Genomic DNA, 27,341 nt, shown 5'->3' on the forward strand with positions numbered 1-27,341 from the left:
CTTGGCGTAAGCTGTTTGCGCCGACTCAATCTACAATACAGTGAAGTAGGTGTTGTAGGCATGCGTGAAAAGGCGTAAGAGTAAAGCGTCGTCTACAATAACCGGCGTAAGCGTGGAGTAAGAAGTAAGAGTAGGAGTAACGTTTTTGGCGTAAGCTGTTTACGCCGACTCAATCTACAATACGGTGAAGTAGGTGTTGTAGGCATGCGTGAAAAGGCGTAAGAGTAAGAGTAAGAGTAGGCGTAAGAAATAAAAATAATTTATTTCGCTTACGCCCTTACTCCAGCTCTATTAAACCGGAAGTAGCTCTCTTACGCCTACTCTTACTTCTTACTCCACGCTTACGCCGGTTATTGTAGACGACGCCTTAAGGTTATCTAAAATCATGCTTGAAACGATCTTCAACATAAGATTGGATTATGAGTATTATTCAATTTTTTTCTTTCTCTCTCTTCCCTGCTCCTTATAAGGCTTATTCTTTCGAATGTTGTTTTTTTTAACAGCTTTTAAACACACTTGTAGTTTCTTTCGGTTTTCCTTTCGTTACTGGCGACTCCATACCGTGAATCATACCACGTACGTTGCTCTACTCATATAATGATTATGAAGTCAATAGAAGATTCTAGGCCACGGGTCTTAAATGGACATCGTAAAAGCGATGCAACTATAAATCTCGCGTGTCTACAACTCGATGCGAAATTCAATACCTCGTTGTGTGGAATGCAATTAATTTTTCCACTCCATATTATATGTTGATACTTTGTTGCATCAAATAAAAAGTTCGACGAATCAAAGGCCAGAATGTGAGGAGGAGAAGAGAATACAAAATAAACTTATAGACACCTGTAACGAATTACTTTAAGATTACGTATTAATTTTATATTTTTCTTTATAAATTAAGATTTTATTCACGTTTTAAAATTAAGGAGAAACGTAGAAGAAAGTATACAATCGTCCATAAATTTCGCCACTGGTAGTTTGGCGTAGCGCTAAAATCGATAATTTTTGCTAGAGGTAATTTAGTTTGAGGCAGAGTAGCAGTTGAATCGCTCTGGACAAACCGACGTAAACGAATACTAGAGAAAGTGAGAAATAACTCTAAGACTTCCCCCAATTATAAAAATATTAAAACTTTTAAATTATTTAGACACTAACATTCTGTCTTGGCTCTTGCTTCTACATTACTTCGTATTTGTGTTTTCACATTAGAGCCTTATGAATTCTATGAATTTTTTATTAATTACTTACAATTGTCACCGTTAAAACGTTTACCTGCTTAAAATCAGGTACATGAAACCGCTATATATTCACGTATATATAGGTTGGACGTCACACCAAATGCCTTTACAGGTCAATGATCAATAACGATAGCCAATGTCGCGTTCTATTGAACGGGACCACTTTTAAGTTTGCTAATCGATCCGTTGAATTTAAGTACTATATGTGCCAAATATAAGTCGATATCGCACCGTATATGAGAGTACGTACATATATACGTTATACACACACAATGTGTACACCCAGAAAAAAATTTATTTCGATTATACAAATGGGACGTTGAAATCATGTTCCTTTAAATCTGTACTAAATTTTTATTTGCTCGTACACTTGCTAGATTTGAAGATTGTACTACCAGGGATTCATTGTTGAGTAGGAAATCACGATATTGATGTTATGTAACTGTTAGTTGATATATTTATTGGGGGATCTCATAACTCTGGCGTAAGTGAAAAAACTAAAGTAAATTTAATCTGATTGTGCAAAAGAAGAGATAAAAGATCACACGTACATAAGGTACAACTGGAGAGAACGGGCTTCTTAGACGCAAAGGTGCAAAAGAGCATATAGTGAGACCAATGGATATAGTTAAACCAGGAAATCGATACAACCGTTTCGAGAACGATCTCGCTCTCTCTCTCTCTCTCTCTCTCTTTCCCAGTTACGCGGGAAAAGGAAACGATCCGCGGTTTTCACTTTCGTAAAATTACGGTGGGGATTTCGTTGCGTGACTTTGAAAATCTCGCTCGCTCCGCCGGTCTGTGCGATTTCAACTGAATCACATTGCGGCTTTGAAAAAACGGAAGATAATATGCACGTGGACATCTTTCACTCAGCAACGCAAAACAATTCTAATCCAACAACGGTGTGCGAATTTAAATGATGTAATCGATCTCTTTATTTCGATGGACATATATTTATTTTTTATGCACTACGACACGTTTTCCTATCTTTTGCTGTAACAATTGATGGGTGTAACATAGGATATACTTGAAAAGGACCAGTATTACTGGTCGAAACGTCGTAATTTTATTGAATAAAAAGATTTGCCAGCCTGGGTCGTTTTAATTCTTGACTGTATAAGTTCACTAAATATATCTTTAAATCGGGACACTGCAAGCTTTCGATTTATCGTATTGGAACGTGAGCTAAATTCAGATCCCTCGACACGAGTGTCACCGAAACTGCGCTCGAACGCTGAGGAGGAAAAGTTATTTATTACGCGCTCAATCGCAGTCGTTTCTTCAGTTCAAACATTTATATTTTTCAGCCAGACATACGTTAACATCCCGGCGAGAAATGACGAGTCGATATCGAAACGATGTCGAGTCGACGTCAATTTGACGCGGGGCTCAATTCTTTTTCACATCACGAATTCACTCAAAAGAGAAACGTACGCGAAAATTCTGCTCTTACAGAAAAGCTGCAAGTTGATTGGCTGCACATTTCCCGAAACTAGAACCTGGACCTGGCATCGTGAACACAGGCCTTAAGAAACGGCCGGGACGGCCCGGTGAAAAATGGCTCGTCGATCGATATCGAATCGATGTCAATTTGACGGTGTCGAAGTCCATTCGATTGTCGATTTTTCACTGGGATGATCTTCTTACGAATTGACAAGCACTTGCCGCATACACAGTTGAGTTAAGAAATATTTTTCTTACTCAACCCTTTTCCATCTGACGGACGTGAACGGCGGGTCGCCGCGCGTTAATCAGAAACAAGTTACTGCCCAGAAACGATCCGTCGATCGACGTCGAAACGATGTCGAATCGATATCGACGCCGGCAAATTGACATAAGGCGCGGCTGGAAAGAACGCGGCGATTTGCCGGCGAGCGGCGCGAAGCGAGCCGATATCGCGGGCATCGATCGGGCCGCGGTATCGACTCCGTCGCTCGCTCAGCGCGTGTATCGGAAGTGAGAACGTCGCGCAGTCGAATTTCCGTCGCCGTCGCGCGCAGGCGCGCGCGAGTCGCACGTACGAACAGACGTGGGGACGCGCGCGGAGGTAAAAAGGTCAGAGCGTTGACGGACACTCGTGTACGATATGGATTTTATCTCACCGCCGCGAAAGTGGGTCACAACGACGACGTACGACGGCGGCGACGGCGGCGGCGCGACTTGTGCGCACGCTTCGATTATCGATTGAACCGCTCTGACGGACACCCCGAGCGGCGGACGATGCGCGAGTCCGTCGTCGTCGTCGCCGTCGTCGCCGCCGCCGTTGTCGACGCTCGTCCCGAGAATCTCGCGCTCACGTATACGTGCCGCTCCGCTCGCTCGCGGAGATTTCAAATCGCCGCTCCCCGCTCGTGGTGTCTCGCGCGCGCGCACGCGCGCGTGCGCGCCCGCCCGCGGCGGGAGGGAGCGAGCGAGAGCGATACGAGATCGAGCCCGCGATTCGCGACCCCGTCGTGCCCCGTCGCCGCCGGCACCGTTAACGAATCCGCTCGAGAGAGACGATGCTGAAGCTTGGCGCGGCGGAACCGCGAGCGCGCGCGAGAGCCGTCGGCCAGTCGGGCAGGCGGGCGGACGAGTAGAGCGCGGCGGCGCGAGCGCCAGCGGGCAGCCCTCGCGGAGATCGGCCATCTTGCCTTAGTGCACGCTTGGATCCCGTAACGGACGGTCACTCGCCTCCGTCAGCCACCCTCCTCGGGCGGTCGTGCGTGTGCGGGCGGTGGCAGCGAGCAGTGCGGAGCACCAGGCGGTGCGCCGCGAGCGCAGCGAGGGGCCACAGCTGCGGAAAGATAGAGGAGAGAAACGGAGTGCGTGTGTGTGCGCGCGCGCGCGCGTATCTCTGTGTGTCGTACGAGCGGTGTAACGCGGATCGCGCGGCCCCGGCGGCAGGATGGCGGGTAACACGGGTATGGAGCAGTTGATCCCGATCGTGAACAAGCTGCAGGATGCGTTCACGCAGCTCGGCGTGCATATGCAGCTCGACCTGCCGCAGATCGCGGTGGTGGGCGGCCAGAGCGCGGGCAAGAGCTCCGTGCTCGAGAACTTCGTCGGCAAGTGAGTACACCAGCCGACGGCTGACGTTGTATAATCGCGCCCGACTCCTCTCTCGACATCGCCCTCCTCTTACTCCTCCTCCTCCTCCTCCACCGCCTCCGCCTCTCGCAGCCTCGGTCGAACTCTTCGAGAGAAATGGCAACCCGAAAAAGAGAGAGAGAGAGCGAGCGAGCGAAGGAATCGTCCGTGAAGGATGCAAAGGGAATCTTTCCGCGCGCACGTTACGCGAGTATAGAGACGCCTGTCTCTCGATCGTTACGTCCACTTACGGCACTCGAAGGCGGATTCGATCGAACGCGGTCGATAAACCACCACCGCCACCGATCTCCTCCTCCCCCCCCCCCTCCTCCCCGGGTCCGTCCAATTCCTCCACGGTTTTCCCTAGTTTCTCGCTCTCGTCATTTTCCCGCGAATTCCGCGTGTACGGGTTTTCCGTCTCGAGCGCAGAAAGCGTAACGCGGCTGTTATTTACGAGACGGACGGGGGTCTCTCTGTTCCTCCTCCTCCTCCTCCTCCTCCTCGTCGTCGTCGTCGTCCCAAAAGCCCGATCCACAATGTGCTCCTTGCGTCTAGAAACTTTGTAGTCGACAAATTTTCGAAGCGTTTCGTTCGGCTTTGTATGAAAACGGGATGTTCCTAGACGCGAGCCAGTGAGGAAAGTGACATCGGTCTCGGCGAGTCGTTTCTCACTGGGAAAGAGCACGTTGTGGATCGGGGGCTAAAGGCGTGGCGGAGACCGCGGCTTTTCGCCGCGCGGGCGAGGAAAGGCCACCTGATGACGGCCAGCCGTGTGCCCTGGCCTCGCGGAGCGGCCGTCGGCGGGCGACGTCAGAACGCCCACAGTGGACGACCTGTCGGGCGTCCTCTCCGTGACATCGTCGCGGGAACGCTTAGAAGCGCGCCCGTTCATGCGCAAAACCGACGCGACGGGGATGACTCCGCGTCCTCGTCAGCGAACGCCTCTCTCGCCTCTCATTCACGTCGCTCGCTGACGTCTGCTAAACGCGCCGGCGATTACGCGTAATATCGATGTATCGAGATAAAAATAACCGAGGAATAAACGAGTCTCGAAATCCTGTACGCGATCCTCGCGTTTTATCTTGTCCCGCAAGTTTTTTTTTTTTGAGCGAAGCGTCGAGCGAGGCGTCTGTATGTTAAGGGACCGATCGATTGAGTCTTTCGATTTTTTCCTGGGAAACTTGAGACGACGCAGCTGATTCGTCGCAGCACGTTGCACGAGATGCGTTTGTCGCGCGACAAATTTTTTAAGCGCGTTGATCGGTTGCTGAATAGAGAATCTTTAGACACTGGAGAATCTCACTATCCTGCAGCCAATCAAGACGCTTGGAAAAATTCATCGTACGACAAATGTAAAGGCCTGTGTCCACGATGCTAGAACTTGATCCAAGCTCTAGTTCCGAGAAATGTATAGCCAATCAACTTGCAGCTTTTATGGAATAGCTGCGAGTTGATTGGCCACACGTTTCTCGGAACTAGAACTTGGATCAAGTTCTAGCATCGTGGACATAGGCCTTAAGTCCCAGTCTACAATAGAAATTTAAGCCCTAAGCCTTAAGAAATTGACTAATCACAGTCGCGTATTCTGCTCACACTTGACCGTGATTGGCCAATTTCTTAAAGCTTAGGGCTTAAATCATCTATTGTAGACTGGGACTAATACCTATGGATTGAGATTGGGATCAGATTGAAATTTGACCAATCACAGTAAAGTTTGCTCATCTCTTAGTAACGTTTACTCTAATTGGTCAAATTTCAATCTAGTCGCTTAACTTTAGCTTAATTCACTCTTTGTCTCTTTTTAAGGGAAACAGTTAGAAAGAGACAAAGAGTGAATTAAGCTACAGTTAAAATTACGTAATGTTGATGCAACCGGGCCTTAAGGCCTGTGTCCACGATGCTAGAACTTGGTCCAAGTTCTAGTTTCAAAAAATATGTAGCCAATCAACTCGCAGCCATTCCATAAAAGCTACAAGTTGATTGGCTACACATTTCTCGAAACTAGAACTTGGACCAAAGGTCTGTGTCCACGATGCTAGAACTTTATCAAGCTCTAGTTCTTGATCAAGTTCTAGCATCGTGGCCTTTAGGCTTTGAAAGAAACTATTTGGACACAAGTCTACCGATCCGCAAAGCCTAATCTACAATGTGTTCTTTGTGTTTAGAAACAATCTATAATTTTGTAGTCAATAAATATGTTTGAAAAATGTGTGCAAGTTGATCAATTGTATCTTGTATGTACGTTGTACAATCGTACAATATTGTTGATAAATTTTTTAAGCGTTTTAATTTGTGTGTATAAAATAGAATGTTTCTAGATGCAAAGAAGGCACATTGTAGATTAGGTTTAATTTTACGAGAAAGATATCGGAAGTGAAAATGCGAGGGGTAAACCGCTGAGGGCATTGTGGTGTACATATTTGAGGCATTTTTTTGGCACTAGGCCTTGCTGGAGCATTATAAAAATAAAATAAAATAAGATAAGATAAAGCAATGCCCACTTAACATTCGTAGGCATTGGTGTACATAATATTGGTCAGCGGTTTATCCGTCGCCTCAGAGATGGATAAGAAACGTCTTTATCAGAGAAAACAATGCTGTCTTTATCAGAGAGTAGAAAGTTATATCGCAAAATGAACGATTCACGTTATCTTTGGCTATTGGGCTTAGTTATGTTATACTTAATCGCAATTTGTAGTATTTAAACCCATGTTTGTGCAAATTTATTTTTGATGAACAAGTCCTTGTTGGTTTTCGGTAGTCACAGTATTGTGTATGTTTACCTGAGACGTGAACCATCGTAACTGCAAAATTATCGATTTTCAGGTCTTTATCTCAACTGGACGCTCCGATTGGTTTTTTTAAACAAGATTTTTAAACAAACTTTAGATTATCTTTCGAGAAGTGCAAAGTAATTTCGGTTGTATAAGTTTGCCGAATGTCACAGTTACAATAGTTGATCTGTACCTCTCGGGTACAGATATCGAGGAAAGTCCGTTATTATGTGATGGGTTTCTAATATTAGATAGCAGGTTTTCAACACCCAAATGCAATCACAAATCCTTTTTCGATTGCACGATCCAACAATTAATTTTCCACTAAACAGATCTTGCTCCAGGGACAATAAATTCACGGTGGAATCAACTGATGATGCCTATTAATTTAACCAGAAACCCTGCTATCCCACATTAGGATCCTATCTCATAATAGGGGATTTTTTTTCTCCAACAATAAGTCTGAATTTATATATAAATTACATACATACGAAAATGAGATTAAGTTAATTATACGAAAAATATCCTTTCCAGAGACTTCTTGCCAAGAGGTTCAGGCATTGTGACAAGGCGACCTCTCATCTTGCAGTTGATTCACAGCCCAACTGGTGAGTCACAATGCATCGGACTCATTACGTTATTTTTTCCGTACTCCTCAACGTACAACAATCAATATGAAATCTTACGTATCGTATCTGAAATATCGGTGACAATAATATCAGAATCTCTGTTACCTTTAAAGGCACGCGCAAGAAATTATTCAAAGAACGTACGAGTTCTCATATACCCGTAATATCATCTTGTTAACCTATTGACCCGCACTTGCGGCAAATATCTCCCTTTTAAGCAAGGAACACATTAATGCCTAATGCATTTACTCCGTTTATACACGTCAGCCCCTGCTTGACCCTTGTTGAAAAACTTTTTATTCTGTGACATTTATTATATGTGTGGGTTAATAGGTTTATAAAAAAAAACTTAAATGGGTTTATTAAAAAACTAAAGTTGTTGACATTTCGCGTTTTATCATCGTACAAAAAGTGATATTAATAAATAGAATGCAATAAGACTGGATTAATAAAATCGTGTTGCCTCTTGAACTTTTATCGTCGAGTTATCGCATTTCCTGCATCATACTTCCTAAAATTATGATAAGCTATTGGTTTGGACGTATCTCGTGAAACAGCATACAGATATGTTAAATATTTAAGTAACATAAAATATTATATTTGGATTCTTTCATTTCGCTTTCTTTTTGCTAAACAACAAGAATTGTTTCTGGGAATTGATATGTGAAAGTAACCATCTTCTTTCTTATGTTATAGAATTTGCCGAGTTTTTACATTGCAAGGGTAAAAAGTTTGTGGATTTCGACGAGGTGCGGAAGGAAATTGAAGCAGAGACAGACAGGGTGACGGGAAGTAACAAGGGCATTTCTAACATACCAATTAATCTCAGAGTGTATTCACCCAACGGTGAGTATGATAAGCGAGCCACTTTGAAGGAAATGGCAACTATCATGTACTGACATATATTTATTTTTGCGCAGTCCTAAATTTGACGCTGATCGATTTACCTGGACTTACAAAAGTGCCGATCGGAGATCAGCCAGCAGATATAGAAGCCCAAATTAAGGGGATGATCTTTCAGTTTATCAAGCGTGACAATTGTCTCATATTGGCAGTCACACCGGCCAATACTGATCTAGCCAATAGCGATGCTCTTAAGCTCGCTAAGGAAGTGGATGCACAAGGTATTGTATCTGTTGTCATGCCGTCCTTAACATTTCTTTGAACTCGACATTAATTTAATGCACAACACTATAAGGTGTACGTACAATTGGCGTTATCACTAAACTGGATCTCATGGACGATGGCACCGACGCAAGAGATATTTTGGAAAACAAATTATTGCCATTGAGAAGGGGTTACATCGGCGTTGTCAATAGAAGTCAGAAGGATATAGAGGGACGGAAGGATATCAAAAATGCTCTAGCCGCTGAGCGAAAGTTCTTTCTCAGGTAAATGAGCAAAACTCTGATGACTGTAGAAAGATATAATTATTATTTTTGGCCTTATGTAACTTTTGTTTTCACTTGTTAGCCATCCGTCTTATCGTCATCTAGCAGACAGATTGGGTACACCGTATTTGCAGAGAGTTCTCAATCAACAATTAACAAACCATATCAGGGATACCTTGCCAGCTCTAAGAGATAGGTTACAAAAGCAGCTGTTAACTTTAGAGAAGGATGTCGAGCAGTACAAACACTTCAGACCTGATGATCCTGCAATCAAAACAAAGGCTATGTTACAGTAAGTGAAATCAGAATTTTACAGTGTGCTGGTTTACAGTATATCCCAGTGTTTGTCTTCCATTCACAAAATGTGTATTGTGAAAATCACAAGTGCATATCTTATAGCAGAATATATCACACACATGTATATACACATATATGTAATATCAAAATTCTTTGGATGAATGTATTCTACATTTTACATTGTATTTTATATTGTAAAGCTATAATCATATAAATGAATAATTCTCTATCTTTTCATTTCTAATAGTTTTCTATTTTGTGGGTAGAGGGTCTTGAGGTTTTAGATCATTTGCTTTTTTTCGTTTTTCAGATCAATTCAGTTGTATATGTAGGTATTCTTATTTCCTCCATTAGTTTTTATTTAACAGAAATAGTGTGCCATTTGCATGAAATTTGAACTAATTGAAAAAAATGGTGTTTTGATTTATGCAAATGCTTTCCTTGAATTGGGAAACACTCTCATGGCATAAGACTATTCTGCTACAAGAAAACTAACGAGTAAAATTGTTAACAAAAATTTTTTTAATATGTAAAATACTATATAAAATAATGTATATCTTTATTGGGACAATACGTGACATTTCTATTATAAATTTGTAGATTGTGATACAATAACAGATATTATTTTTAAAGTGTTTTGTGAATGGTAGATAACATCAAGACTCTCTATCCATGCAACTAATATTATTTTATGGCAGATTACATTACACAAATTAACAGAAAAATATTTTTAAGGATGATACAACAACTTCAATCAGATTTCGAGAGAACTATAGAAGGCTCGGGTTCAGCACAAATTAATACTAACGAGCTCAGTGGGGGCGCAAAAATCAACAGACTTTTCCACGAGCGTTTTCCATTCGAAATTGTTAAAATGGAGTTCGATGAAAAAGAATTAAGGAAAGAAATTGCTTTCGCCATTAGAAACATTCATGGTGAGTGTCTCCTGATCATATTGTTACGTGACAAAATTGTATAAAATTAAATTACAAAGTTTCGCAATATCAAGTTACTGCTTAAAGATATTAACAACAATTTTAATACGATAGGTATCAGGGTGGGATTATTTACCCCAGACATGGCTTTTGAGGCAATAGTCAAAAAACAAATCAACAGACTTAAAGAACCAAGTCTCAAGTGTGTAGACTTAGTCGTGCAAGAACTTAGTAACGTTGTACGCATTTGTACCGATAGGGTAAGTCAAAGATTATCGTAGAACATGAGAATTTATAAGAATGGCGTAAAAGATACAAGGCATGATAAAATGTGAACTAACAATGCAGTTCTCATGCGCCGGTTTTTGTATAAATTACAGATGTCGCGTTACCCTAGACTAAGAGAAGAGACGGAACGTATTATAACGACACACGTCAGGCAACGTGAACAAATGTGTAAAGAGCAGCTGATCTTGCTGGTGGATTGCGAACTCGCATACATGAACACGAATCACGAAGATTTCATCGGTTTTGCGAAGTGAGTAATCACTAAACATTTCACGCTATTTGTTATATGTTACCTTAGATTTAACTATTATTTACAGAGATAAACAGTAGCCACAGAAACTTTTAGTTCCTTTAAGTTAATACATCTAGTTCCTACATGTCGTTTTCGTTACACTTATGCTTGCTGCTATATTTTCTTATTTTATGTCAAATTTGATATAGTCACTAAACTAGCAAGAGACGTTACATAATGTTGTATAGTAGCCAAAGATGTATGTTCCAAAAGACTGCTTTTTAGTTAAAAAAATATTAGCAATATATTCACGTGTATTGCATTATAAAATTTTACAAGGTTCTTAATATTCTGTATATACTATTTTTCTCGTTTAATATAATAAAGTACTTTTTATAATGTACACTTCTTTCTAAAAGTTTAGAAATAATAGTTTATTTAGAGCACATTTTATGCTGTAAAAATTAGTTTAAAAGAAATTAAAATAGTTTTAGAGTGAAGGTAGTAAATCACATATACAACTTGCTTAATACTTATTAGAATGTAAGCAATACCGATAATTTATTAACAAGAGAGAGATACTCTTTCTAAGGATTTATGTAAAAAATTAAAGTTTTAAACATCTTTGGAAGACATGACAAAAAAATCGTACTACACGTGATTGATATGTCCGATTATTTGTTTGCTTGCAATTATTTTTTTCTGAAATTATCAGCGCATATACTTTCACAATCAGTGCATGTTTTGCTAAAATCAGCTCACATGGCAATCTATGATCACGCTAACATTCTCAGCTCGTCCTCCCTTCAAGGCCAAAGGCCAGTTTAGAATTTGACAAGCAATAATTTGCGTAGTAATATTTCTTTTTAATGTACACTTGTATGACACTATACTAAAATCATAAATATGTTGAATTCTCTTCCATATATTTGCCTTTAATACGTTTTACTTTATTTTTGTTAATTATTTAGTTTTATTAACGTGACTTGAACTTCTATTTACTTTTGTTTATTCTATTTTTATGATTGAAATAAAATTTGATCATGTACGTTACATACAATGTGTAAAATTTTCAAAGGTATCTTCAAACACCTTATATATACCAATAAATTAAAACTTTTTAAAATTTAAATAAAATTTCTTCGTTGCTAAATTACAAAATAATGATTTAGAGTGATTACAACAATGATTTGTGTCAAAGAAATAACTTCTCGAAATACTAAGGATATGGGATTGCATTTGCACATATTACATTCTTTGTAGCTCAAATTGATTTTTATTGTTATGGCTATATAGCAGTATTTCCATATAATTTATTTTTGATATTTTAACATTTGCTTTATAAATAAATCTCTGAGAATTAATTATTAAAATAGTTATATACAAAAAATTGCATTAGGTATTCACAATGTACAGCTAATATTAGATAGATAAATGTAAGCATATAACTGAATAAGTAATAGGCTTATATAAATTCAATAACGATGTTGCTGAAGATATTAAGTGTCATAAATTTTCTTGATTTTATTTATAATGTTATTGGGGCCAAGGCATACAGATTTTGTGCAGAAGTATACATCTTTAAAATACTTGTTTTATAGTATATATGTATAATCCTAGTTTATGTAACTCGTAATAAAAAAAGTATAATTAAATGATAAAAAATTATAACATATTGTTTATAATTTGTTAAATCTATCTCTAAGATTATGTGTGCCTTACCCTAATTAAAGTAAATACGGCCTTATCCTGAGATGTACTTCTTTTTTTCTCATTATCAATTTCTTCAAACTTCACAATTAAAGAAATGATTTAATTATATCGGCAGCGCTGCAGCCAGTAGCCATAATGCAAGGTAAGAATATTAAAGTACATTTCAACAAAATTTACACTACATTTTTTTATCCCTCTCCATTTTCACGCTCTTTCTTTCTGATGCTTATTCTTCTTTTGATATCTTGTTGCTACCATTTTAATTTGAAATACTAATGTACTATGAGCCAAACTGATTTTTAGCTTAACACTGTGTTTATCAATATTTTAAAATATTTCAAACAAGCAAACAATATATTAGTTTTTTGTTTTTTTCTATAATTTAGATTAAATTGATTGAATTATTCATTCAATCGTTAATTTTTAAATGCTACAATTAAATAGCATTTAAAAAACAAAGAATGATTAATGTATGATATACTATATAATGGAAAATTAGTTCTTAACTAATTTTCTTTAAACTAGATTCACAACTTTCAGTCGAAATCGGATTTCAAGAAAATTATTATGCTGTAATTTAAACTTTGTACATTCTTGATATAACTTGGACTTCAGTGAAATACTGAAAATTCTGCATAAATTAAAATCATGGGATGCAGCACGTTGTTCTTGCAATCTGTCTCATATTTTCAATTGTTTAACATTAGTCTGTTACTATTTCAATTTTGTTTCTTCTGTGCAAATTATGAGTTCGCTTTATTTTAAATTAATATAAGGACTTTTCGTTTCTAAGTTATATGCCAGAGAATTAGAACTCGCGAACAAAAGTATATAAATAAAGTCACCTGCATTATTCATGGGACTTTTAGTGATTGTAATTCATACAGCAACATCACACTTATAATCTGTTTTGTAATGAATGTAATATGCGCTTATGCAATCAACTTTTTTCATAATCGCTTTTGCACCACAACATCGGAAATTGTCGCAGTGTTGTCCAAATGATAGCTACATTGTACATATGTTTGTGATACTAGTATTGTTTATGTGGCTACACAGCAAATGTGCGCTTAGAAAATGTTGAAGCATAAAATGCATGAAGCATTGTGTGGCAATATATACACGATAATTCTGATATATATCATATTAATTTTAAGATAAAGATTTTCTCAGTGGTCTTTCTCGGAATAGATGTACAAATACAAAGGCACAAAATACTGTCTATCTTTATTCTGTATATATTATTTTTATTGTAAAATGAAAATATTGAATTTATATATTAGTATACGTGTAACAAAAAATTTCTAACATAAGCTCTCTCACAATAAGCAAACGTTAATTTAGTTTCTTTTTACGGTATAGTACATTTGTTTAAAACATGGATGCTAGGATCTTGCTGTATTTTTTTTATTTACAATTGACCAGTGTAAACTTTGATAGCAACAAACCTTGCGGCTGAACGTATGAAATCTTTTATTTTTCATTATACACTGCCATTTGTGTTGCAGTGCACAACAATCCTCGGAAAATTCCGTTAAGTCTGGACGGCATACGTTAGGCAATCAAGTAATTCGTAAAGGCTACATGTGCATACATAATCTCGGTATCATGAAGGGCGGTTCGAGAGATTACTGGTTTGTCTTGACATCAGAGAGTATCTCCTGGTTCAAGGATGAGGAAGTAAATATTGCTCATAATTATTGATTCGATCTTTCAATTAGATGTTACAAATCGTAACATCTTAAAAAAGAATTATTAACATTGAAGAACAATGTCTAATCTATATGTTTTTTATGTACAAAGGAACGTGAAAAGAAATACATGTTGCCTCTGGACGGACTGAAATTGCGTGATCTAGAACAAAGTTTCATGTCGCGTCGTCATCTATTTGCGTTGTTCAATCCAGAAGGAAGAAACGTTTATAAGGATTATAAACAGCTGGAGTTGAGTTGTGAAACACAAGATGATGTTGACTCCTGGAAAGCGTCATTCCTGAGGGCTGGTGTATATCCCGAAAAATCAACAGAGCAAGCAAATGGCGAAGAGGTGAGTTCATTATTAATCGAAACACGGCTAGACAATTATGTACATGCTATAAAAGAGATGTATGTATGTATGCCATATTTATATCAGTTTATTCATTATATTTATTAGAAACTATTTTAATTTATTTTAGGATAAGCAGAGGGTGAGTTAATAAAAAAAGGAGGCTTTGTTTTTAAATTTTTAACCGTGTGGTGATCTGAATTATGTTAAGAGCAACTAACAAAAACGAATTATTTTAGGAAAATAGAGATTTGGCTTTATTTTTATGATCATGATTAGGCTAGAAGTATAGAATTGATATTAACATGCGGAATTAAATTTTGCAAAATTTTATATGTCAAGATTACTTATAACATTTTGCGCGAGGGTGTCATTTTATATCGGTACATCTTTATATTTTCATTACCTTTTAAATACCATTGTAATATGTACTTGAGATGTCTAGAGTGCGTGGGTTTTTATATCCATTATCGTTTCTTAAAATAATCTTTTGTATTGAGTGCATAATAGAAACCATTCTCTTTTTTGTCTCATATTTGAATCGACTAAAAAGGAAGGATATGAGGTTGGTACAATCTCGTGTTTTCAATCACAAAGCACGACACTTACATAAGCACTGGACACCTCCTCAACCAAACACACTACTGCAGAAAATTTCTAACACCGTAGAACATGATATTCTATATTTCGATTATATTCCTAGATTTGATTACTCACATTCGTTTAATTTGTAATATTGCGAATGTTTGATTTGATACATGGCTTCTTAGTCATTGAACCGTTTGAGAACGTTTACTTGAAAATATAGGCACAAAACATAAAGTTTAAACGAGATTGTTTTTGTTCCTTTAGGGCGGAACAGAGGGTCAGTCATCGATGGATCCTCAATTGGAGCGTCAGGTGGAAACTATCAGGAACTTAGTAGATTCTTACATGAAGATTGTCACAAAAACCACCCGTGATCTGGTTCCAAAGACAATTATGATGCTTATTATTAACAATGCTAAGGATTTCATTAATGGAGAATTGTTGGCACATCTTTATGCAAGTGGCGATCAGGTAAAACCTCATCAATACAGTATGTAATAACAGTTTATTACAAAATCAGTTCCCTCTTAAGAATTTTATAGACCAATCCTTTCCACTGTTTCCTAGTCGACCAACGATGAACTAAATATGTTGACGATATTCAATGATCCTGTAATCGTAAGTGCACCTTACCATTCCTTTCCTTCCATCCTTCTCCTCTCTTTGAGGAGTATTTGATTCGAGAGAAATATGTTTACCATTTGTTAACATAAATTCAACTTTTAACTATATTGAAATTTCGAATTTATAACGCATTCCTGCGTTTATATCTGATATTTTCTATCTTTGTACGTTTTTACCTGAGAAAATCTCCTGATGTATGTATGCGATTGCAGGCTTCAATGATGGAAGAATCTCCCGAAGAGGCGCAGAAGCGGGAGGAGATGTTACGCATGTACCACGCATGCAAAGAGGCTCTTCGTATCATCGGAGATGTCTCCATGGCCACAGTTTCTACCCCAGTACCACCACCTGTGAAGAACGATTGGCTGGCATCCGCCGAAAATCCAAGGTAACCCTTATGTTATCCCTAAAATGGTCTATCGCGCATTTTACTAATTTATCATCCTTACATTTTGTACCGTCTGCTTTGCCATACATTTGAACACCGTTGAAACAGTCTTGGGTAAGATTTTTTACATACAATGCATTTGTCTTTATTTTTTTCTTAAAAAACTCTCGACGAGAAAACAAGTCCAATTATTTTGTTATACAGAACATGTCATGTTCACATTATGCATGCTCTTCCAATTAATAGACTTTCTGAGTAACGACATTCTTTATGTCAAACCATAATATTAAGCTAGAATAGAATGTAATTATTTATCAATACTTGTATTTAATCAATCAATATATTCCATGTCTTTATTATTTACATCTTTGAATATCAAGAAATATTAAAGAATTATTATATGGACTACGTTATCCACTCACAATCAGACAAAGATTTTGTGCGATGAACTTTTTTTATGTATACTGCTTGTAACTTCCCTTTCGTTCCACGTTTGAAAGAACGTGTCTAGCCCGCTAAAATGATATAAAAGTCAAGTCGATTGCAAACGTATTATACGTTTTAGATTATCGCCACCATCTCCTGGTGGTCCAAGACGCGGAGTGACACAGCCACCACCTATTTCTAGCTCACGAGCACCACCACCAGTACCTTCAGGCGGCCGGCCAGCACCAGCCATCCCTAATAGACCTGGTCCGGGTGGACCACCACCAACGCGAGCTAACCCTGGCCTACCTCCACCTATGATACCATCGTGAGTACAATATAACTTATATTGGAGCTTAAAACTATTTTAAAAAAAAGTTCCATTTATTAACATCACAGATAAAATCTTAGATCTCAAGTCGTATATCGCGATTTTATCGTGCCATCGATCGCAATTCTTACGGCAAGCTAATCTGCGCACATTGAACTTTAAGTAGCACAATAACGTCCCTTGCTGATTGTGTGTTCGAAGTATATAATGATGCAATAACGACGTGAAAGCGGTATACAGTCGTGAACGTAAAGTTCGCGGCTTTCTCCGAGAAACTTACCCGACTATATTAAACAGTAGCTTTTCTGATTGGGGCTTTTGGGTGCTAACTTCACTTTCTATTGCAGGCGCCGACAATAAGTCTTCGCACTAACTCGCCTATTCGCTACTAATCAATACCGTATCCGTTGCATTATAGACAAGTGTATATTTTACACAAGACACACTGTGTTTCTCTCTTTCCTAATGTTACCGTTATTGTCTGCATACACTATGAGAGATTACGTGATCAATGTTAATTAAGTAGGAGTGTGAAAAATAACACGAGAATTATTCTAATTGTATAAGTCCTGCACCTTCTTGTGTTTCTGGAATCTAATTGAGCTTCCAAGTGTCGAGCAATTCCTATAGTGTATTTCAACCTACGTAACACGACAACGACATATTTTTTAAGTGATTGATCAAGAAGGATGAGAATAACTCTGTTATTTCCTCTTATTATTTTTATTGTTTAATATTTATATTGCATGAACAGTGTAATAATTTGTAGCCTATTAAATATATATATATATACATATGTGTATATATAAAATAATATAAATATATATTATATATATTTATGTGTATATATATATGAAATAATGTATAATATTATATCTGACACAGAGATTAACACAGCCCTAATCATAGTTATACTTTAACATTAGTAGTGAAATCTGCAATACTAAATATTTCCAACGATACGATATCTTCTTGTTCTTAGAAAATGAAAATATATATATAATATGCATAGTCGAGTCACACATGTTTGATTGTAAATTATCTTGAATGAAGCTGTACATCATATATGTATATACCGTTGAAAATATTGTCAAATAAAGGACTTTGCGTTCTTATGACAGATAGATAGCCATTTATTTACTTACTAACAGCATGACATTTCGACAAAATGCGACTAAATATGGAAAGTGATAGTTTTTTGGTATCTAATAGTTGTCTCTACCAATTTATCGTATTTATTGTTAGTATATATTTCGTGTACAAACTACGATATGCCCTGTTTAATGTAATTTCAAAGCTTTTCAAACGCATAACAGCACTTCTACTTCATACATTTCTTATATTATCCAAAATATTTTATATCAAGTCTAACAATCCGAAACTTGTCAATTACTAATTGTGGACAAATATGTCGGTGCCTGCATTACGATTTATCAAAAGCAACAAAATAGCATAATATATATGTATATATACAATTGTTATGTATTTATAAACGGAAGCTAAGGCGAGTTTAGTCTTAACAGCTTAAGAGAGCTACCTTTGAATGTCGAGCAAATATCGTTATTACAAAACGTTTTTATAACTACTGTTACAAAGCTACGTGTGTACCGTTAATGTTACTTTATCTCGGGTACGCATTTAAAAAGGCATTTATGCACGCTTTCGTACACGAGACACGCATCATATAAGTTGACATTTCGCAACGCTAAACGTATGATGTATGTCCCTGAAAACAAATTGCAAGAGTGAGATCAGTAGTCAAAGCTGGGTATCCGTGGTGTGTTTAGTCGAGGGGGTGGTCTACAGCAGAGGATAACGCAAGCTGCGACACAGGCTGCGACGCAGGCCGCCGTGAACGAGCTGATGGACGCGTTCAAGATCAAGTAAATAGATATTCCCCAGTCTTTCCGAGCTATACCTTCAGTAACATAATATATATGGGTATCCGTTTAAGTTGCGCAAAAAGTAGATGGTAGACTGTTCAGGGTTGAGAATGAACTAATTCACGTTTCCTTTCGAATAGATATTTTTATAACAAAATTCCACATAATTATCGCTAAATTGGTCCTGTCTCATCTCCTCTGTGTCTTTCTCTCTTGCATGGTGTTCCATGAATTTAATTAATGGTTATGCTTTTGGAATCCAATCTGTACACACATGTGTGTACATAACATGTTCATATGCATATTTTTGTGTAGGAAATAACAATCCCCATAAAGATATATATCTATATTATATAAGTATAATGAATATAAATATGAATATATGTATGTACACATATATATATAATATTTATATGTATAAAAATATGTCTATCTTGTGCAATATGCCATATTATCTTCAATGTCTTAGAAGATTTAATTATAGTATTTTCCAAAATCGCACGCACAGACACACAGACACACAGACACACTAGTCCAAGTCGAGCAATAAAATTTTAAACTTTAACGTTTTAAACTTCAGAACTGGAATCAAAGTGTGACAGTCAGGAAAAATGTTATAAATTGAAATATATATATATATGTGTGTGCAAAAAAAGCAAAGTAGATTCTAACATAGAGATTAGTACAGTTAAACCGATTTCATTGTTATTTTCACATCGTATAAAAATGTGAAAACTCATATGTTGTAGTCTTGTTAGCGAATCTAAACGAAATATTATGGGTTTCCTTCTAAAGCGATGTATTTGCATCCAGTGAATCTATCCTGGAAAGTCTACCAGAACCTGATATTGTGATCGACAGTAGCTTTGCATTGATTATAAAGAACATTCCATCGTTGAAGAGCGAGTTCGATATAAATGTCGATGGTATTGTCGCGTCAACTGCACCCGACACGTGCTCGAATTGCAGTATTGAAGAAAATGTCGAATGTGTCGTCGGCAGTAATAAGATAGATGGGAAAATGTCATGCTGTTGGGAAAGTAGCTAAAACTCACAAATGTATATCCAGCTTGTTTTCAAACAAGATTCTCTTTAATGACAAAAGCATTGTACCACACGGGATACCGTTCAAAATTTCTCTATTTCTCTCTACCTCCTATAACGCTCGTTACATTTTTTTCTCTTATAGCCATTTAAAAAAACTATATATATGCTATATATACATATATATATATAAGAAAACGAAAGATACTTCATAGTATCTTTACGAGATATAAACAAGAAAAAAATGTGCTCAGACATAGGATGTGATATAGCGTAGAATGCTTCAAGGATTTTGCATGAAAATCCGGAGTCACGAAATCCCCCTTCCTCCCTCTCTCTTTCTATTCCTCATCCCGTCTCTCTTATCCTTTTTCTCCGTCTGTCCTCTCTCTCCCTCTCTCTTCTCCCCCCCCCCCTCTTTCTGAATAGTCTAAACTAATGATATAATCGCACCTATTGAGAGATTAATGGTAAATAATATCGCGTACTATCTATAATGAGTGTACATCACATTCGACAAGCGCATCCAGGAGCGACGTTGTATTTTGTATTATTTATAGTTATTTTTCCCGAAGAGAGCTCCCTGAATCATGCTTGCGGCTCAACTGTATATGTATATAAGATGACCTTTTGTAATTAGGTATTCTTGCCTATTTGCAGAGCAACGACGTGCTTCAAGATTTGTATAGTACACGTTGTAGCATGAAACGTTTATGATATTTGGAAGAAGGATCGCATTGAATAGCATGGCACAAGTTCATAAAATTATTATATAAAGTTCGTAACACTTGTTGCAAAGTTATTGTAAAACTCTGCCGAATTGTACTATACATGGAGTAGAGCGATTTACGCTCTCATTTCGAATACGTTTACGCAATGACCCGGGAAGAAACTCAAAGGCGGTAATCGAAGTGCAATTAAACAAAAGAAAATATTATTTTTCGTTACAGTAGGATGCTGGATGTCTTCTTGAATAAATAACGAATTTAGAACGACACTGACGGCGGAAGACTCGTATTTTTCCGTGTCATTGCGTTGTTTGTATTCTGATCGATTGTCATTGTAAAGTCGTTAGTGAGTTCAATAATGAACAAGGAGAAGTTTGTAAATTCCGCTTACATTCCTATGTTAACATAGGACTCCCCGTTGAAATTGCCAATCTCGAGAAGGCCTAATAATGTTTTTCCGTACACGCATACACACACGCAGCCATTTACTTATTTTATCTCATAGTGGCACAATTCCTTAACAATGCGCGTCTTTTTATTTCGCGTTTCAACTGTTCAATTATCTTGCCGTGAATTTAATCTTGAACTTACTAAAATGCGTCGCTCTTTGAAGCACGTCGGACTAACTACACATATGGTTTTACTTATCATTACCGAGACAAGGATATTAATGATAATGGTGGTTTAAATATAATGGTGATTTCTGATGTCACGTGTTGCATTTGGCGCAGAGTGCATAAGAAACGTCGACACGAAAGAAATTCCGCGTGCAGCCACAAGGAACACTATTGTAATGTTATTGTACAGTAACCACTTGTATACAGATGTGCGTATATACATATATACATTGGTCCTCTGAAGTAATGTCAGAATTAAATGCGTCGATATAACAGGAGTATCTGTAACGCGGTTACAAATATTAAATTAATGATTAAAATCACCGCGCTATATTATATTGTAAGAAATATCCGCAGATTTGTTTAGCAACGTATGTCACACTCGATAAGCTCGTGAGAGTTTTTCCGTTCTCACTTATATAAAAAGGTCATTTTTGCACTAGCGAGTTGTTAAAGCATAACAATGAGATAAGATTAAATAGAAAGAAGCCTTTTTACAAGGTGTAGCTTTTCGATCGGGCATATCATATGCTATGTGCGTTCACTGCACCGAATATTGTTAATTGAACATTTAAATGAAAATATTTAGGGCCCTCGGTTTAGCTTCGTGAATATTCCACCTCTTCTGATAGTGCACTATTTATATTTATTTCTAAAAGAAAAAAAGACGGGTTGGAAAATTAGGCCAGATTGTGGGAGTTAATGAAATCTATGTGGCGTATTAGTGTAGAATATAAGTACAATATGTGTAAGCATTCTATATTATGTGGAATAGATGATCAGAGCGGTAAGGGAATCGCTTGTTCCACGTTTTCGCAATTGCACTTGTAGTAATTCCCATCGTAATATTGCTAAAAAAAATTAATCTATTAAATGCATACTTGAGTGCATCTGGCGATGACCTGGTGGAATATCAACCTCAAGCCTTACAACGAAGGGTGAATTTTATTTAGCGAATTTATCTAATTATAAATACTTTAACATATGATTAATTAAATAGTACATCTATTTTGTTAAATATAATAGTAGATATATTCCTTGAAAGCATTCGTTCTCTCTCTGCTCTATGTTGTGATGGTTTAATTGTGGGAGGTATTAAGACCCGATGTTAATTGTAGATAAATGGCGCCGAGCTGGTGAATATCAACTTCTATAATGACCATAAAATGAAGGAGAGTGTTACGCAACAAAAAAAATATATATACATAGAAATCGCGATATGCACTTTACTCGACGCATTATATACATGCTTCCATCTAAAGCCTTATATGTCACTCTAGTTATTATGCTTATCTCATGTAAAGCTAACATCGATTAAGTATGTAATTCTATTGTACACCGCGGGCTGAGAATCTTTGGATCGCCATGCTTATATAGCGTTGTGAAGAATACGTGAGAGAAAGCAGAGAGTAATATTTCAGTCGAAGAGCGAATCGTGGGTTTGCTGTCGGCGTAGTCTTGATATTTCAAGGGTTTGGCACACACAAGAGAAAAATGATGATCCCGTAATCTGTCGAGAGAAAGAGACAATAAGGCGACTTAACGAATCCACGTGCTGCAAAAAAAAAAACAGAATTACTTTAAATGTTTTCACCGGTATTCAGTGGCAGTATAATTCGAAATTGCATGAAAGACACGCATATCTTCCCTGTACTTCTTCCTACTGTGCCAAACCCTTCGATTGTACGCGGGCAAAGTAACCCCCAATTATAAAATAGAGAGTCCTTGATAAGCAAAACTTTTTGCAGCCGCGATAACGAGTGACGGAGACCCATACAGCAAAATCACTATGTACTTCTAACTCCAGATATTGGACGGCAGATAATAGTTCTTGTCGATCAACACAAATCATTATATATTGCCCTTGTTAATTTTTATATTTGTATATTGATTTTTATAGCGATTTTTATTCCAAACCGCTAAATCTCTCTCTCTCTCTCTCTCCCTTTCCGACCAAGAAATCATGATTATATTCTGGGGTAAAATTCACCTTGAAATATCGTTAAAATTATTACAGTATAATATTGGAGGGTTACTTGGCTAAGGCGGCTTCTGCACGCTCGGTATTATTGACGCGATATATTGCGCTAATAGTATTGGTATAGAATATAATATTGATATCAATATATAGATGCGTTATATAAACGATCGATATTATTGCGCAATGTGGAGACATTCTACGATAATATTGACCGTGTAAGAGCCGCTTAAGTTTTTCTGCGCTACATCCCGAAAAAAAATGCGTTGTAATATCGCGCCACGCGCGCACGAGAGGAACACACATACACTGTTTTACTGCAATATAAATGTGTATATAGGGAGTAACATGTTATAGAATATATCTATACGTATATATGTATATATCTGCGTACACATACATATATATGTATATATACATGCGTATGTACGTGAAAAATAAGATTACATGAAAGGACATTGCTCTCACGAACAGTCGAAGACGCATTTCCGTCGGATTTATCGCGAATCACGAAGCAAATGTTCTACCTCTCCTCGTGGGGAACGTTTAATATTTCCACGCGTAACGGTGTCAAAATTATCCAAAAACGAGCCAGAACTGGTGAATGTGTTCTCCCCGGTGCACGGGGATGCGTATTCGCGTTCTGTGTATTTTTTTTCAGTAGCTCTTGAACCTCTCGTTTGCGACCCTGTGACATGTTTTCTTGTAATATGTATTCTTTTCCAAAATAGTATCGACAATGATCTGACAATAATCTGACCTGAAAGTGCAATGCACCAGAAAATTATTCAAAATTGATCCTATTTGATTCATTAAAGGCCATACATCGCATTCCAACAGAGAATATTGTGTTCTAAATTACGATTATTATTGTTTATTTCTAAACATTTTTAATTATGATTGGCACGATCTTTCTACAAGAAATTTAAATATGTTTGTAAAATACATGCTGAAAAGTAAGAGAGTGTCATGTAGTATTAAAATTACTTTGTGAAAATAAAGATGAGCCATTGGCCATTAATGAGTCAAAATCGATTCTGTAAAGTGAATCAAATTCTAACATTGTTTCTTCTTTCAAATTTAGCGCCGCTATTGGAAAAATACGAGACGTATTATACATTTCTATTTATTTGAATCGATTCGTTATATAAAATAGTAATAATGCGATTAAGTGTCTTCTCACTATGTTTATTTCTGCATGTGTTTTATCGCTGAAGCTTGAGCATGCTGTGTGAGTCTCTCGTCTTTCTTTTTAATCCAAATTGTTATTATTTCACGCTATTAATGTTTCATAAATTCATTACTCTATTTATCTGTGTCACATTCTAATTTACATTTTACTATACATTCGTAATATTTTTTTCAAAAACTCTAAATGTGATTAATTCTATACGGCCTCAGCTTGATGCTACTTCGATAAAATTTTTACGTTTGTCTAAGATCAAGGAAAATAATATTTTTTAGTATTTTATATGTACTTAGACGATATCTCTAATTTTAATCACGTAGTCGCCGAACCTCCTAGATTATATTGTTATTTATATTATTTATTTTTTGTTTTAGCTCATACATTTCATTATTTATTTATAGTACAGTCTATTATGCGTGTTTCCAAATGTATTATGTCTCCTCTTCTTTTTCTTTCTTTCTCTCTCTTCTCGTCCTAGTTAAAATAATTAAGTTTTAATATATTTAGAGCTGAGGAGAGAGGAAAATTTCACTCGAGAACGTCGAATTTTTCAAGTTTGCCTGTTTGTGTATCAGTATCGCGTCTCTCGTTCAATGATTAATCCCCCCTGCGGCGTGTTTTCACTTTAAATATCGTGAACACACACATCCAACAATCAATATCTGTCTATGTTGTAGGCGTCCCGTACCCAATATTCCCCCCCGAATTCCCGACAGACCATACTCCGGCCGACTAAACTGAGCTAGTCCGAGACAGCAGCCTGTGCAAGATGCACCTGTAACGGTCCGAGACAGCATCAGAAGAGTTTACGTCCCGGATGTGTCGCGGGGCAAAGCTAACCGGAGGAATCTTCAGTTACGCGATGGGAACAAGAAGATTTCCTAAAACGAGCGTTTCGTCCTATGTATATTACTCTGATCTCATCGGCCTCGACATCGACTTGTTGACGTTTGCCGACAGAGACAGGAGTCACGAGGAGTAGCTGGAATGCAGGGAGACCACTCGTGCAGAGAGAAGGAGGAGCAAAGGCTGTGTTATGCGAATACTGGAGGAGAAAGAGGGACCAAGAAACACATGGCAGACATAGGGGAGAATGGCCTGCCTTGTTTCTCGATGGTCAAGACAGCCAGAAAGATTCCATCAGTCACTTCTTCAACCGCTTCTTTCTCTGGTGTATACTTCGTCTTCTATCTTTATTTATGTACAGCTAGATCCGCGGTAGATTACGGTGTAGCTCTAAGTATTAACACCACGCTCGACACGCGCCAGGTGTGATTTTTTTGAAGGAACACTTTCGAGTTCGAAACGGCAATAGGGGTCTTACGACAAGAAGGACGATCCCGATGTGTTTTTCGATCAACGATTTTACAAAGTTCTTCAAAATCGCGATTATCAGTATTACAAACAAATTAGTTTAGAGCTACTAAGTACTCAAGGATACAACGGTGCGAGTTCGATATGTCGGAAAGTGTCGAAGTATTACAGTTTTATTTAACAATCCCTAACCTCGTGAAACTACAAACTGGATAACTTGAAAACTTTGCCGGTTACTTCGAATATTCCTATTCTATCTCTCTTTTATCTACTTGCGATATTCGAGACATACCGTATCCTTCTTATCGTAAGTTCCGCGGCGCAAGTATTGTAGCAGCGATTTTTTTTCACATACGAGACGAGTATAGACAACCCAATTACCTCGATTGTAGAAGAGAGCTAATTAGAACAGAGGGGCTAAGTCACACCTCGAAGGGAAAACGGAGAGTTTGCTCGATCGAACACGCTATCAGCATTCCAGAGAGATTTCGCAATTATATATATACATATATATACATAAAATTACACAGAAATGTAAATTATTGTGATCAATGCATTATTATTGTAAATAAGTGGGATCTGCTTGACAATTTATGCCATGGAGATCGTTTGGTACAATAACGATGCTATCTTTAAAGATCTCTAGGGATTTCGCGATAAACAACGAAGCGTAAACGGGCCATTGTACTGAGTGGTATGTAAATGACACGAAGATGAAGATATTTATTTCGAGCAATCGTATAGAATGCGTTTTTTTTTAATCGATACATACGCAGTTATTTTTACGTATCTTTTTATAATTATTTTTGCATCGTAACATTAATAGCGGCGCGAGAACGACTACGGCGGTATTGAAAAACGCATCACAATTATTTTGTAAATGAAATGAAAACGCCGGTATAAATGAAGTAACTGAAATTGTACATATACACTTTACAAACATAGTATTACGCGTAATTGTGTTAGGAAGAGAGAGATTTTGTATTACCAAACACACTAATAGCCAGTCTATGATACGTGACACCGACTGACGACGAATGTGTACCTAGGACATACAATAAATCAAATAAATGATTATTTAATACAAAACAGTACGTTTTATCAATGTGAGAAATGTTTCTGCCATAAGTTATGATAAGATATGTATTATTTATCCATATATTTCGTACATTATATATTTTTTATGATTATGTTCAATTATATATTACTTAATTATATCAGTGTAGTATACATCATTACTGTTAATGTATTATATTTTATACAACTTGTAATATAAATGGCGACACATCGTTTCTTGTACACAATATAAAAGTTAAAGCTAATACGAAACTTTTTCTGCTCACGGGTATAAAACTTTTTTTCTGCTTGTTAATATGAAAACTCATAGCGACTTCAATTTTGAATGTTTCCATATATATATATAAAAAAAAACAAGTTATAAAATATAGATGACAGATGGCCTGTCGTAACTTAACCATGTTCTCTCGAAATAATATTTCACTTCTATTTAGAGTAATTTAGACCATTGATCATTTTATAAATTGTTAATACGCTACATAATGCTAATAAAGTTCTGCATATTTGTTTTTAGAATATCATAATTCTGATAGTACAAG

At 37.2% G+C, this 27,341-nt stretch overlaps 1 protein-coding gene across 14 annotated transcripts; it reads left to right on the top strand.

Annotated features, from left to right (window-relative positions):
• Positions 1 to 3,821: 3,821 nt before the first annotated feature.
• On the top strand, positions 3,822 to 27,341 carry LOC105564704 (dynamin). 14 transcript variants are annotated; one of them, XM_012017286.1, is made up of 19 exons: positions 3,822 to 4,292; positions 7,619 to 7,692; positions 8,410 to 8,559; positions 8,634 to 8,837; positions 8,912 to 9,104; positions 9,187 to 9,396; positions 10,137 to 10,336; positions 10,451 to 10,596; positions 10,717 to 10,874; positions 12,685 to 12,711; positions 14,078 to 14,249; positions 14,373 to 14,615; positions 14,746 to 14,757; positions 15,468 to 15,674; positions 16,040 to 16,215; positions 16,324 to 16,329; positions 16,781 to 16,969; positions 18,760 to 18,855; positions 25,089 to 27,047. In XM_012017286.1, exons 1-19 carry the CDS (start codon positions 4,129 to 4,131, stop codon positions 25,150 to 25,152), a joined length of 2,691 nt encoding a protein of 896 aa, XP_011872676.1. In that variant the 5' UTR covers positions 3,822 to 4,128; the 3' UTR covers positions 25,153 to 27,047. The 14 variants fall into 14 exon arrangements, with proteins under 14 accessions (XP_011872676.1, XP_011872675.1, XP_011872684.1 ...); XM_012017285.1 differs by lacking the exon at positions 14,746 to 14,757 and adding an exon at positions 15,169 to 15,180; XM_012017294.1 differs by lacking the exon at positions 14,746 to 14,757 and adding an exon at positions 15,169 to 15,180 and having other exon boundaries at positions 16,844 to 16,969.

Source organism: Vollenhovia emeryi, unplaced genomic scaffold (assembly GCF_000949405.1).
Source record: "Vollenhovia emeryi isolate VEMERY1.0 unplaced genomic scaffold, V.emery_V1.0 DF939160.1, whole genome shotgun sequence".
NCBI classification, from domain to species: Eukaryota; Metazoa; Arthropoda; class Insecta; order Hymenoptera; family Formicidae; genus Vollenhovia; species Vollenhovia emeryi.

Bases quoted from the DNA above. Each gene is read 5' to 3' on its own strand.
- LOC105564704 (XM_012017286.1), top strand. From the start codon at position 4,129: ATGGCGGGTAACACGGGTATGGAGCAGTTGATCCCGATCGTGAACAAG. The intron at 9,105-9,186 runs GTAAATGAGCAA...TTCACTTGTTAG, and splicing joins GAGCGAAAGTTCTTTCTCAG to CCATCCGTCTTATCGTCATC. The intron at 10,875-12,684 runs GTGAGTAATCAC...TTATATCGGCAG, and splicing joins GATTTCATCGGTTTTGCGAA to CGCTGCAGCCAGTAGCCATA.